The 14,858-nt window shown below is 38.3% G+C and overlaps 1 protein-coding gene across 1 annotated transcript; it reads left to right on the top strand.

Annotated features, from left to right (window-relative positions):
- The first annotated feature begins 1,441 nt into the window (after positions 1–1,441).
- LOC111341107 (uncharacterized) lies at positions 1,442–13,268 on the top strand. Its single transcript, XM_022948061.2, has 17 exons — positions 1,442–1,601; positions 2,739–3,085; positions 3,502–3,666; positions 4,141–4,254; positions 4,632–4,763; positions 5,520–5,616; positions 5,981–6,199; positions 6,656–7,032; positions 7,420–7,587; positions 7,999–8,109; positions 8,728–8,847; positions 9,175–9,265; positions 9,500–9,883; positions 10,094–10,219; positions 10,464–10,586; positions 10,825–11,193; positions 12,003–13,268. Exons 1-17 carry the CDS (start codon positions 1,475–1,477, stop codon positions 12,632–12,634), a joined length of 3,702 nt encoding a protein of 1,233 aa, XP_022803796.2. The 5' UTR covers positions 1,442–1,474; the 3' UTR covers positions 12,635–13,268.
- The last annotated feature ends 1,590 nt before the right edge of the window (positions 13,269–14,858 follow it).

The raw sequence follows: 14,858 nt of genomic DNA, 5'->3' as shown, positions 1-14,858 counted from the left end.
CGCACATATGGATTTTAATACAGCCTGTTCCGTAGACCAACAAAAGTTGATCCACTCATCAGTCAAACTCCATACATACATTATCTATACATACATATATATATATATATATATATATATATATATGTATGGATAATATGTTTGCAGGATTTCGTTAAGCTGAAAAACAGTGCTCGATTGAGCTAGAATAAAACGTTAGTACAAAGTTAGTGCAAGTGTCCTTTTCACCTTTTCATGCAGTTGAATTTGAAATTATCAGCGTCTTCGTTAAAATGCTACATTGCTTCGTGTGTCTAAATCACGGTATAATTAAAAAGTTATAATCAAGAATGTGATCTCGTTTAAGCGCTGATATATCGGCTCGTTATCAATCACTTACCGTCCTTTCTTACATAATAAACACTAAAGGTGCCATCTTCTATTCTACGTGGAACCATCGCACAGAAGTATCAGATCGGCAAATATGCATTCGACCAGAATAGTTTAACAGTTACGAATTTATTACAGCTCAATAATGGAAGATACGAAGGTTTGAGCCCCATCTATTTTTCCGAGTATGCTTCAGTCACGAACAAGAATAAAACGCTCACGCAAAGAGAAATATACACTGCGGTATTTGGGGATTTTTCCGTATTCCAACTGAACTAAATTGCATACATCGAAGAGCGACAGTCATTTTGATAATTTTCTCTTTCCTTTTTTTGGTTTGTAAAGACTTAACGCATGCTTCAAAATACCGGATTAGGGTTAAACTTGAAAACATTTCTCAGGCGTGACTTGGCAGAGACACTTACGCAATACACTGTGATAGGAAAATGGGACTAAGATATGACACTGAGACCTTTTACAAATATCAAAAGTCTCTTAGAAAAGTCGTTTTTGTGGAAGGAATTGGCTTTCATTTTTGTAATTCCCTACAGTGCAACAATATTAATGTTGTATTTTCTTGCAGAGTGGGATTATGTTCTTCCGGAGAATTGCATGCATCTCAGTCATTCACAATTAATCCGGTTTAAACATTACGTCTCAGAACAAACCTTAATTGAAAACACGTTGACTGCGAATAAAAGGGAAATTTCTTTTGAAGCCAGTAGATATGAAGTGTTCCTTCTTTTTCTTCACGAGGAGTCAATATTTAAAAAGTTCTAACGAGATGTCTCCCTGTACCTTAAGTGAATTGAATGAATAGCTAATCTCAGTTGGATGATTTTCAAGACCTCTCGAAAGACTTGACGGCTTTTGCGTGTTTCGCAGGAATTTTTTGTTCACCTAGAATACCGCTCTGATCTTTATAAGATATCAAAATAAGTCGATTTGTCCCATTTCAATTACCATTGTTCTGGTGACCCCGTCAAAGCGCAATCTGTCCATATTGTGCTGAAACGGATGATCCCAAGACTTCCCAGGTTACGTGCGCACTTGCCATTGGAGTCATGCTATCATCTTACCAACTCGTAAATTCACTTTTTTTTTAATGAATTTTTCATTCCAAAGGAGTGGTGCAAACACGAAGTTACACAGTGGGGCGATGATGCTGTCTGCAGGGCAACTATCGTTGGTGCTGGTTACTGTCTTTATGCTGAGTTGTGCCGGAGGAAATAGTGAGTTTTTTGTAATTTATTTTATTATTCATGTTTCCTTATCGAGTTTTACACTTTGTAAAACTTCTGCGGTATTAAGGATTGAAATTTGCCAAAGTCGTGTCGGAGCAGATAGAGCTGGTTCATTTTCTTTTAATACTAATTTTTAATTCTGAAGATTAGATCATTTTGCCGACTAATTGAAAGTACTAATATTTCAGTTTGATTAAATTTGCATGGCAGTTAATAGCTTCAAGCACAAACAAAGCAGATACAGCTACTCAGTGATTCGATTATTATGACACATTGGATAAATACCCGCCTCTTTTAAATGGTCGTAAAACTCCTAGTATCTCGAAGAATAAATATACAACCGCTACTCCCAGTCATAATATTTTTAATTATGAAAATTAAAAGGGATGAGAATCGGTTTGTTAGTCAGAAGCATCTTGAGAAGGCTACAAAGAACGAATTGCAGCTTTACACATTTGTATTCTGAAATGTGGTTTTAGAGAGACTTCTAAATGTAAATAATGTTATGCACCTTTAAATCGAAATGAGACCAATTGATCAATCATGTCTCCTAGCATAGAAAACTTTATGAAAATCAGTTCAAGCAGACGAATAGTACATTACAAAAACCGGATTAGAAAATGATCGACAAACTCATTCCTCTCTGAGGGCATCGTTTATTATTTTCTCTCAAAAATTAAGAGACATGTAAAAAGAAAAACACAGTGAAATAACAATAACTGTTAAAAGATTGAATTTTTATCTGCAAAAGTGACCTCTCCTTCGTTACGCCCGCATTGAAACCACAAAACAATGTTGTTAAGGGCATTGAAAGCAAACAAGACTGCTATTGTCTTATTTCATCGCTTTGGCTAATTGGTTCGTCAAACTCGCGTCGCCATGTCGGCCAATGAATTGCAATTTGAATAGGTCATTCTACTTGTCACGCACTCCTCCATACTCTTTGTCTTCCATGCCTCTTCGTCTTCTATGCGCCTTTAGCAGTTTACTTGTTTTAATTTGAGTTTTTATTGGTATTTTCCGATAATTTCTTGTGTTTTGATTATTTGAGGACTGAGGGATGCTTCATAAATACGCTGACAGTATCACGAGGTTAACTTAGCTGAATTATATAATTTGTTTCAGTCATCGAGAGAGGAAAAATTCACTTTAGCCAAGTGAATGACGATTATCTTTGCCAGAAAGCTACATTTAGCAAAAGTTTCAAGAAGGGAACACCAGTGAGCGTATTCGCCTCAGTAAACCGTGGAAATGGATCGTCCAGCGTCTACGATTCTATCTTTGTTTGGATAGAAGAAGTGAGCAGCGTTCGCTTCGAGGCCTGTGTTGTTGAAGGAGGCAGAGGTGCGGGAGATAACTTCACTATAGACTGGTTTGCATTTCAAGGTCCACAGACAGGAGCTGAACATGGGGCAACATTGTTTAGTAAATTCACCACAGGATCGCAGTGCAACCGGGTGACATTTAAGAATGTAAGATTATTTGATTTTTAAGAGGCTGCGTGACCAAGTGGTTAATGGCGCTATGTTTCAAACGAGCCCTGCGTTGAAATCTCGATCCCTGCGCTCGATTGAATTTGGTTTCGGTTAAATCAAAGCTGCGGTTTATAAAGAGCCATCTGTTGTGCCATACCTTTCTCGTTGCTTATTTTTTAAAGGTATTTGTGCATTTTCAGTTTTCCTAACAGAAGTGCTCCGTGCATAAATGCCTCAATTGAACGATCCTTGACTTACCTCACTCTGAACAATTTCTCTGGCATCTATGTTTTGGCATCGATCTTTTGGCATTAAAGATAATCCAGAAGCCACTTTAGCCATCGGCCTTTTTTTTCTTGGCTAAAGCTATGTTGCAACATTTAAAACTATGCTTTTTCTTTTGTTAAATTCAGGTCTTCAAAGGAACTCCTACAGTTCACGTCACCGCTCATCATACTAAAAAAGACCGGAAGCACGACGCCATGCTGGTTTGGATTGAAAGTGTTTCGTCGAGGGAATTTGAAGTTTGTTTGCAAGAGTCAAGGGTATTTGATGGACTTCATGAGGGACTCAAAGTGGTGAGCCGTTATTCTGTCCATGTGATCGTTTTGCCTGTAATATTTTTCGGAGTTGTTTTGTCGTATAGCCTTTTTATGTTTTTTGTTTGCTCCTGTCCTGGTGATGATGTTGTTTGTTATTTACTCTATTTGTTGGTTCACTTTACCTTTACCATTTCACTGCTCAAAAGTGATCGCATTTTAAAGATTTGTTTAAGTGACAATGTGTATGTAATTCTTCATCGTAAAGTTTCAGTTTGATACTGACTTTTCCTTTTCCTCCGTCCGTTTCTCGTTCTAAATTTTCTCGAACTCAGATAAAGGATATCAAGTTCAAATTACGTCCAGTGCTACCCTCTGTATCTCCAGGCTGTGTGGTCATGCACTTAGAAGGCTTAGAAATATTTTTTCATCTCAACAAATTAGTGTTAATCTGAGGTTGTTAAGTTTCTCAGCCCAATTTTTCTTCCTCGTTTTATTTTTGTCGTGTTCAAGAACTGGATGGCATACGAGAATTATCCTTCAACGTGGAAAGGTAAAGAATCAAAGAGAATCCTATTTTCCGGAAAGGAGTTACCCTCAGCCCAAAACAAGTATGCCATCTGCAAGGTATGTATTTTAGTAATTACCTTATTTAAGTATTGTGTTCATGAACTGTCGCGAGCCTATGGCTTTAAGCGTTTTTAAACAGGGTCCTTCGTTAATGGTCTTATGTCAGCGTAAAAAAAAATTCGTTGTAATTTATTAGGATCTTAGCCTAACCAGTTCCAAGTTTTGTTTGTTTGTTTTATAGAAATATTATCTCGAAGAGCAATCATCCAAGCCAAGGTTACTAAATTTCTACTTTTAGGCCTGGCCTTTTAGAGGAAGGAAATTTGTTTCATTTGGCTCGAGAGCGAGTAGTCGCATCTGGAAAGTAATGACGCTTGCAAAAATCTCGATTTGATGGATGATAATCATATCATCCTTTGATTTCAATTTAATAGACGATCAAATATGACGAGCCATTCTTTCAACCACCCGTCGTACTCGCCACTATTTACAGTGCCGCCAAAGGTAACAAGTCGAATGACGGCTGTGATCATGACCACAAAGAGCCTTTACTTACCTGGATGGAGGTAAGGCTTGAATCAATCAGTCTTCCATTTACTAATTATATGAAACAGGTCTAGATCAAATTTTAAAGGGATGCGAGATTTATTGTTCACGATTTCTATAATATAACTTGTATTGAAAAAGATGTCAAGTTACACTAAATTTATATTAACCAGACTTTTGCGTTGTCATAATGGCCCATTTAACGTTACTCTTCTCTTGTTTTTGTTTCGTTTTAATGGTTGTTTCTATCTGTTTGTTTTCTTTACCTTCCCCTTCTTTCATTTCATCAAACTTTCTTTTTTTTTTTCTTTCATCAAACCTTCTTTTTTTTTTCTTTCATCAAACTTTCTTTTTTTTTTACATTACCAGTTCTTCATGTTAACATTTATTTTTAGTATATTTATCACGAGTAATAATACTTTACTAGTTACTAGAAACCATGTTACCACATAATGTATTCTTTTTTAGGATGTATATTATATCAATTAATTTATATTCTCGTTATATTAATATACAGTATCGGTATACTTTTAGTTAACTGCAGACGTAGAATTTTACATGTCCGAATGTATTTAGTACGAGTCGCTGGCTCATTGTACATCTCGAATTGAAATAAAATTATCTATATATCTATCTATCTCACAGTTCTTTTCCTCTCTCTTACTTTCAAATGCAACTAATGATTGTTGACTTTCAGAAATTATTCTGTAGTTTTGATTGATGCAGTCGGTCATCTAGTCACCGGTTTGTTATCATTTTATTTTCCTTTGTCGTAGGAAGTGACTAAGACTCATTTCCGAATTTGTATGAAAGACCACACAGCATATGGTCGCCAAAGAAGTGATGTGGAAATAGACTACTTCGTCATTGGAGGTAATAATGAAAAACGGTTTCTGAAACAATTACATTCTGCACGATATTTATTCATTCATTATTTTCAAATCAAAAGTGAGGAGCAGGGGCCTTCATTTTTATTCTCAGTCGTCAATTTGTGTCAAAATATTCGTCTAGGTGCAATATACCTAATATTACCAGGTGCCTCGTTAAACCCCGTAAATATTATTGTTCTGCATGAAATATGGACAGATTTACACTGCATTGCTCACAAGCTTTTATCCTCATTTCTTGTTTGCTACATGGTCTTAATCTAAAACCTCTTTTTGCCCTCTGCTTTCCCTTTATGTCTGAATTATCATCAAAATTTATAAATCAACTTGACCCTATGCTCTATTTTCAGATCTTGATCCGTGTAGAGATGTTAACTGCACCTACGAAAGCTTCTGCTACGCGTATACTCCCTGGAGATTTGCTTGTATCTGCAAAGATGACTGCCCATCATACGAGGAACAAGTCTGTGCTTCAAATGGTCGAACTTTCAAGAACATGTGTTTCCTCAAAAAAAAAATTTGCGAAACACGTGGAAATTACACGAACTATCACCCTGGGAGCTGCAGAGGTAATAATCATTACATATTCGCAGTTCAATTCCTCCGAAATTCACTGTGTTTTTCCTGGCATTTTTTCCTGACATGCTCTTTATTTAATTCCCAATTTCCTTCTGTTGCGGAACGTCTATTTCTTTGTACTCAACCACTCTTATCTATTTGAAGTTTCTTTCATAACGACCCACAAACTAGACAGGATTTACCACGTGCAATGCAATTTTGTCTTTAACTGGCACAAAGGGTAAGACGAGAAGAACCTCACGAGAGTTAGTCGTACGGAAAATAAATTTTATCTCGGAACATTTGGGGTTTTCCTGTTATTGTTTTTGAGCTTGTTCATTTTTTTTTTGTTATCTAATTATGATGTCGTTTTTGTTTGCTTGTTCGTATCAGAACTGGAAATTAAACTGTTACTGTTATATACTTCACTTCTTAAACTTAGCAGATCCATCAAAATTCAATTGTAGGTTTCCCAATGCAGAAAGGAAGACACGAGTTCCAGACTACTCCATCGTGGGCCGAAGATCAGTGCGATGAGATCAAGTTTAAACCCTTTATTTTCTATCCTCATATGAAAATATACGTCCAACTCACCGTTAACCACTTCAATTATTCAGACGACACTTTGGTACACGAAGCTACCACGCCTTGGGTCGAGAGCATCAACACCACTCAGTTCACAGCCTGCGTCACTCGAGCTGGAAGGAATGATTACCCCGCAGACAGCTTCGCTTCAATTGACTGGGTGGCCTATCAGGGAGCCCCACCTGGAGGAGTAGCAGGAGAAGAAATGTTCCTAACTTGGTGGACTGGAACTAGTTGCAGGACAGTCACTTTTCCAAACGTATGTGCTAATCTGTGATTTTTTTTTGAGTGATATCATACAGAGTCTCATGAGGGGGGCCCTCTATATGTCTTACTGATAGACGGAAATCTCCCGCTTCAGAAAGTCTGTGTGATAATCCTTTTTCACAAAAGACAAACAAATAAATACATAAAGCACTTTCGGGACAATTTATTCAATGAACACTAGGAGAGGACACATTTTTATTGATTTCAATCGCGAGACGTTGAAACTGCGCTAACTAAAGAATAACCTTGTCATTGTTTCAATTGTTAATTTAATAAACCGTTTATTACAGTAACAGAAATTGGCCCGATAAAGGTCGAATGGAAGGGTTTCTATTAGTCTTCCTTCACATTCAAAATTTTATCCTTCCCATTACTTTAGGGAAAGTATTCTGAGCCACCGTCGATCTTTGCAACAGCTGTCCATTACAGATCAAGCCTCAGGCACGATGCCGCCTCTGTGTGGCTTGAGGATGTTTCTACAAATTCTTTTAAGATCTGCCTCAGGGAGCTTCAAAACTTTGCAGGAGTTCATGACGATATTTCAGTGGTAAGTTTTATAAACTCCAACTTAGCTGTGCCCTTGAAGTTTGACTCTAGCTGATAATAAATAACATGGTAACAATAACGAAAGGATATCATATCAGTAAGCTCGTGGCGCTTTACGATGGAAAATTCAAGGAGAATTTAGGTTAGAAAAATCTGTGACGATGGATAAAACTTCAATGTCTAACAATTATTGACTGAAAGTATTATCTTGATCTCTATATGTTAATACTTGGCAGAGAAAAACTTAAAGTTAAGAATTTTTGAAAGTAACACTTCCTACTATGCCCTTAATAGAAGTGGGACAGTAGTTTAAGACTAACTTATTCGAAAACCTTAATTACGTTGGCCATGATTCAGCAGCTGAACATCATTCTCCTTTCTCTCAATTTACTGATTTATCTCTTTGTCTCAGAATTGGTTGGCATTTGGCAAAACACCGAGACCAATGTTCAAAGAGAGCAGTGTGGTCAGCTTTCCCAACACCGGTTTACCATCAATCAAGTTTAACTATGCTTTTTGTAAGGTTAGTGTAGTGTACCTCAAAAGAGTGATTAGGAAGTTTTTTTGGATGAATGTAGCACCGACAGAAAAAAAATTATATAAGTTTCAAAGTAAACCGCAGTTACACTTTTTGTTCTCCCTCTTCTTATTATCTTGTTTTCTTTGTTTGTTTGTTTGTTTGTTTTTTTTATCAGTGATTTATTTACAAAATTTGTCCCATCCAATGAGCTTTTCGGATGCAAAAGTAGAACCAATCATGTATTATTCAAGTTCTCCAGTACTTCCGAGTTTTCTCGGGGTTTTTCGTCTTGGATATTTTATAAGCCCCTTGGGATTTTCACCTGACGAGGCACTGTGCCAGTTCTGCGATATTCAACGATGCACTCTTATGATATGCATGGCATATGATCCATGTACACGTAAGGGCCATGATATATGTAAAAAGCCCCAAATCATTAGACTAGTTTAGACATTCAGACTCGCCTTTGACTAATTGTTTTGATACCATTCAATTTGAAGTAATTAAAGCTATCCCAGTTATTTCCTTGTGAACTAGAATTTTGCGTTTGCGAATAACTGGTCAATCTCTCGATTCACTTATTGACCAGTTATATTGACTAACAACTGATCTACCCAAAAGGATGTGACCTACTCTCGACCGGCTTATACCTACCCACCAGCAGTGCTGGTCACTCCCAAGCATTCTACCAGTGGAGGGAATGCTGCTGCAGAGTGCAATGGAATCGTAAGCTGGATCGAGGTAACGACATTTACCGCAAAATATTTAGGTAGCTGGCTGCTTCTGAACTACCATGTAAAGCTCTGCCTTTTCTTCCTCATAATTATTTTCCACAATAGGGGGGTGGAGATATTATCGCGTCGGTGTAGTTTACTTTCCCAGAAACTGCTTTGCCCAAGCGTTTGTGATGTTTTTATAACGTTGATTTTACGTTCGTTTCAGTTACTGAGTATACTTTTTCGCTTCTAATTCTGAATCTTGAATAGCGCCAAAAACCGTTAGAAGATTGATCTTGGCTAGCCATCAAATTAATTGGTCAACATAAATGTTTCATTTTTTGCCTCCAAGTCTATCACAACGTCTGGATTTCGAATTTGTGTGAAAGAGCTGTATGTGCAACGGTTTGACCCTTTGAACGTCTCATATGCAGTGATGGGAGGTAAGGAAACTATCTACTTTGTACTTCTCGTGAGATAAAATATCAGAGATGATTGAAGTTTCAGGTTTTCTGAAAGATAAAATTATAAAAAGTTTAAAAAAATAAGTAAACAAAAAATTGGCGACAATAATGATAAAATAGGACACAGTAGCGGTTGTTAGCGAATAAATACCGGCAACGCATTTTGGAAAACTGGTTTGAACATAGGATGAACCTATTGTTTTTATTTCACAGACAGCATTTGTGACGATGATTGGAATTATTTTAGAGGGTATTGCTATCGACAAGTAGCTGCGTGTGACTCTTGGGGTAGTAGCCAGGGAAAATGTGCCACTCAGGGAGCGAACCTTCCAAGTATACACAGCCAGGAAGAAAACGTTTATGTCCAGAGTCTACATGGCGGGGACCACTCTTGGCTTGGGCTCACTGATATAAACTCTGAGGGGACGTTTTTGTGGAGCGATGGGAGTCAATTAAAATTCAAGAACTGGGCAAAGGGCCAACCAAACAACTATGGCAATGAAGATTGTGTTCATACCCTTGGCTTCCTCAAAAATCATCACTACGAATGGAATGACGTGAACTGCACTGATTGTCATAGATTTACCTGCAAGAAAGGTTAGTTAAATAACTGTGAATAAAGCACTTGCGGCTCAAATGAAGATTGAATGCGGAACCTTCAATATTATGCTAGATGCTTTGTTTCATTTTGGATAGCTGTGATAAAGATTTTGAGTACATTAGATTTTCCTTCGTTATGCGGGATATTATTAGCAAAATAACCTAAATAATTAAGTACTTGTTCTTTTGTTTAATCTTTTTTTTCAGATTATGATGAGTGTACAGACTACAATTATCACTGTCCACTAGATTCCCATTGCATTAACAATGAGGGCTCGTACACCTGCAAGTGTAATAGGGGTTTCCGTTTGGATGCAAACAAGGACTGCGAAGGTTTGTAAATTTTAACAACTTAATAAATGAATAATTTAAGTAATAAGTATATATAAAATATGTTGTCTTAGAATTTCACTTTGAAAGTAAGAGTACGTTTGTTTTATTCACACTTCTTATCCCCCGACGGTTAACTGCAGAATTTGATAATAAGTATGAAATTAAAAGACTGATCTCTGGAATAAATAAAAAACAAATAACTTTTATTCTAGAAAGCTTTGCTTATTATTTCTACGCGAAACAGATATGGATGAATGCCACTTGGGGACCTACAAATGCCATGTCAAAGCTCGTTGCGAAAATATTCCTGGTACCTATAGATGTAGATGTGCGCCTGGCTTAGCGGGAACAGGGAAAACTTGTGGGGGTAAGTTTCTGCAAAGTAATTAAAACGCCTGTAATACCTATTGTTCTCTTTAGACACTTATTTTACACTTTTCATACTGACCAGTTTGCTCTTTATTTGTCAGTGGATGAGTTTCCAAAAAATTTAATTTAAACGGCGAAATGCCCCTTACTGATAGAAAAATTTAAACAGTGCACTCACTGATCAAGCTAGTTTTAGAAATGATCGTGTTGATTTAATCATTTGATTAACTCCACAGTACCGAATGCCACAGTAATATCTTCTTGTACCAATTTGACCGTATGGCAGTCAGACTCAACCGGGTATATCGAATCCAATGATGCCCCCATACGTGGTCTCGTAGAGACCTACAAAAGTAACATGGACTGTACATGGAATATAACCTCAAATGGACATATTGAGCTCGTCTTCATCCGTTTGAATACTGAGGACAAGGTCGATATCGTCACTGTGTACGATGGTGTATCGCGTTCTTCTCCTTTGATTGGTACTTTGTTTGGAGATACTTTGCCTAGGCAATCTTTGACGAGCACGTCTAACAACCTTTACGTAAGATTTACGTCAGATATTTCTAAAGAATTTGCAGGATTTCGGGCACGTTACCGAGGTAAGTCAGGCGCGAGGAAGTGATTTCGTCGCTTTTTTTATCAAGATTAATCACAAGAATACTTCATTATAATATTTTGTGCGCGATAACCAGACATTCTCATGGTATTGACCTTTAAGGTGATCCTTCTGAAAGACTTAAGCGCCTCGTTAGGCAGGCTCTTCTGTTCATACACAACTAATTTCTTGTTCCATATCTTTATGATCAGTAAGTCAAACAATTTTTTCTCCTAACAGAACTGGTTTCATAAACCAGGAAATATTGTGTTCACACAAAATAAAATAGCTATTAATGATTAAAAAAACGTATGTGTACCAATAAGAATACTTAACTTTTGGATCTTGGTGGTAAATCGTAAATTTTGTGCTCTCAGAAACTTCGCTTTTAAGGCAATCGAATGGAAAGCGTTGTCACCTTATTCAGCTGCACTCTTTTACATCCAAATTCAATACTAGGACTTTATTGTCAAACGATGATTTCATGAACTGGGTTCCACAGAGATAATTTTGTTATCTTTCGACGTGCGCAATGCCGTCAAAACTGTCAAAAAAAAAAAAAAATTCAAGGGAAAAATTAATTACGCGTAAAATAACCATGGGGAATGTTCGCAGAATATTTGAAATGATGCCCCCTCGAGGAAAAGTTGTAAAAATATATTGAATGATCTAAAAAAAAAAAAAACCATAACAGTAATGATTTCAAAAATAAGGGTAGAAAGGGAGGAAAACAACCTTAAAATTATCGTTACATCCTGAGTTTATTCATTCTGTTTCCACCCCCAAAAATTAATGATATGTTTTTCTTGTCAGCAATTACTGATGGAAGCGTTCGTATAAATAGCACCAGCGCATCAACTGGTAGAGTAGAGGTTTTCTACGATGGCAAATGGGGGACCATCTGTGATGACGCTTGGGACCTTACCGACGCTAACGTGATATGCAGACAGCTCGGCTTCAAAAAAGCCCTACAGGCTTATGGGAGCGCTTATCATGGCCAAGGGAGCGGGCCAATCTGGCTTGACGATTTGGCTTGCTCAGGGAGTGAGAAATATCTCCACGATTGCAGGCATCGAGGATGGGGAAAGCATGACTGCACTCATGCACGAGACGCCAGTGTGAAGTGTACACATGGTTCTTCCATCATTCGGTTAGCCGGTGGATCCCACAACTACGGCCGCGTTGAGGTTTTAATTGGAGGCCGATGGGGTACTGTTTGTGACCATTCCTGGGACCTCAATGATGCAAAGGTCGTTTGCCGTCAGCTCGGTTTCAAAAAGGCAACCTCTGCACCTCGAGGTGCAGCTTACGGGCGAGGCTCCGGTCCTACCCAAAGAAGCTATGTTTACTGCGAGGGGAACGAAGAATCTCTGCTGGACTGTCCACACTGTCCATCTTATGGTTGCTCGCACTATCAAGATGCAAGTGTTGTTTGTAGTAATTGAACGTTAACTGATGTCAAAACGCCCTCGGACACTCAGGTCATTGATGTCCTTTTGCCTGTAATAGTAGTGCAGGTTGGACTTGTAGTATTATTAGTCATAATAGCTGTGGCGGTAAAACTATACATGATCCGATGTTTCCGTTCAGCCAAAAGGAAATTTATAGTTAATACCAAAGATTACTGAAAACAAAGCAACCAGACTAACACTAACCGGTAATAGATTATTACTTTTAATGAAAGTGTGAAAGAGCAAAAGTTCTATAAGATAATAAGGGCGCATATCTGTATGGAAAGTTTGCTATCAGCATATAGATGGACGATAGCTAGAAACAAGGAAAAAATAAGCAGTAGTAAAATCATAGTGTGACATCAAAGATATAGACAAAGGTCGGATCATTATCAATAGCTGGGAACAGACCCTTATATAAAACTACCAGGACATTTTATTCAAAACCCCCTTATGTAAATCGTAATCGTTACATAGCGACAATATAGAGTTACAAATATAAAACCCCTGGATGTCAGGTACAGTTCTAACCTTCACAATCGACGATCGACGATCGCTATCAAACATCTGCGCGCAGACCCCTAGATGTAACATTTTACCATCGCAATAAACGACTGCGCACAGGTTTAACATGGATGTGACATTTTAAGTTCAATATCAACATCTGGGCACAGAATACGCCCTGTGTGTAAAGAGTTACGATTAACACAGACCCCTGACCGTAAGATACTAAGATAAGTAGCAACATCTGGCTACAGCCGGTCATGTAAGACACATTGATTAAAACCCATGGATGTAAGAAAGAAACAAGGAACAATATCAACATCCGGGCACAGCACCCTCGTGTAGGACACACTGTTAGAAACCCCTGAACGTAAGGAACAACGATCGATATCAGCATCTGGGCACATTCCTTCATATAAAACACACTGATATAAACCCCTTAATGTGAGACCCCTGAGTGTAAGAACCCTGAGTGTAAGAACCAGTAAATGTAAGACCCCTGAATGTAAGAACACTTGATTGAAAGACCCCTGACTGTAAGAACGCCTGAATGTAAGACACTGACTGTAAGAACCCCTGAATGTAAGACCCCTGATTGAAAGAACCCCTGAATGTAAGACCCCAGATTGTAAGAACCCCTGATTGTAGGACCCCTGAATGTAAGAAACCCTGAATGTAAGACCCCTGATTATAAGAACCCCTGAATGTAAGACCCCAGATTGTAAGAACCCCTGAATGTAGGACCCCTGATTGTAAGAACCCCTACATGTAAGACTCCTAAATGTAAGACCCCTGACAGTAGGAACCCCTTAGTGTAAGACCCTGGACTGTAAGAACCCCTGAATGTAAGACCCCTGATTGTAAGAACCCACGAATGTAAGACCCCTGAATGTAAGAACCCATAAAGGGAAGACCCCTGATTGTAAGAATCCCTGAATGTAAGACCTCTGGCTGGAAGAAACCCTGAATGTAAGAACCCCTGAATGTAAGACACCTGACGGTAAGAACCCCTGAATGTAGGAACCCCTGAATGTAAGAACCCCTGACTAAAAGGTCCCTGATTGTAAGACCTCTGACTGTAAGAACCCCTGAATGTAAGACCCCTGATTGAAAGAACCCCTGAATGTAAGAGCCCCTAAATGGAAGACTCCTGAATGTAAGAACCCCTGAATGTAAGACCTCTGACTGTAAGAAACCCTGAATGTAAGAACCCCTGAATGTAAGACCCCTGACTGTAAGAACACCTGAATGTAAGACCCCCTGACTGTAAGAACCCCTGAATGTGAGACCCCTGATTGTAAGAACCCCTGAATGTAAGACCCCCTGACTGTAAGACCCCTGAATGTAAGAACACCTGAATGTAAGACCCCCTGACTGTAAGAACCCCTGAATGTAAGATCCCTGATTGTAAGAACCCCTGAATGTAAGACCCCTGAATGTAAGACCCCTGAATGTAAGAACCCCTAAATGGAAGACTCCCGAATGTAAGAACCCCTGAATGTAGGACCCCTGATTGTAAGAACCCCTGAATGTAAGAACCCCTAAATGGAAGACTCCTGAATGTAAGAACCCCTGAATGTAAGACCTCTGACTGTAAGAAACCCTGAATGTAAGAACCCCTAAATGGAAGACTCCTGAATGTAAAGACCCCTGACCATAAGAACTCCTGAATGTAAGACCCCCCGAATGTAAGAAGTCATGAATGTAAGACCCC

Source organism: Stylophora pistillata, chromosome 2, assembly GCF_964205215.1.
Source record: "Stylophora pistillata chromosome 2, jaStyPist1.2, whole genome shotgun sequence".
NCBI classification, from domain to species: Eukaryota; Metazoa; Cnidaria; class Anthozoa; order Scleractinia; family Pocilloporidae; genus Stylophora; species Stylophora pistillata.
Note: the sequence above shows the minus strand (reverse complement) of the source record. Positions and strands in the feature narration are given on the sequence as shown.

What these genes read in the sequence shown, in the direction of transcription:
- LOC111341107 (XM_022948061.2), top strand. Translation starts at nt 1,475, where the DNA reads ATGAATTTTTCATTCCAAAGGAGTGGTGCAAACACGAAGTTACACAGT. An exon ending in GAGTTGTGCCGGAGGAAATA is followed by an intron (nt 1,602 to 2,738) that starts GTGAGTTTTTTG and finishes AATTTGTTTCAG; the next exon opens with TCATCGAGAGAGGAAAAATT. An exon ending in CTTTACTTACCTGGATGGAG is followed by an intron (nt 4,764 to 5,519) that starts GTAAGGCTTGAA and finishes CCTTTGTCGTAG; the next exon opens with GAAGTGACTAAGACTCATTT.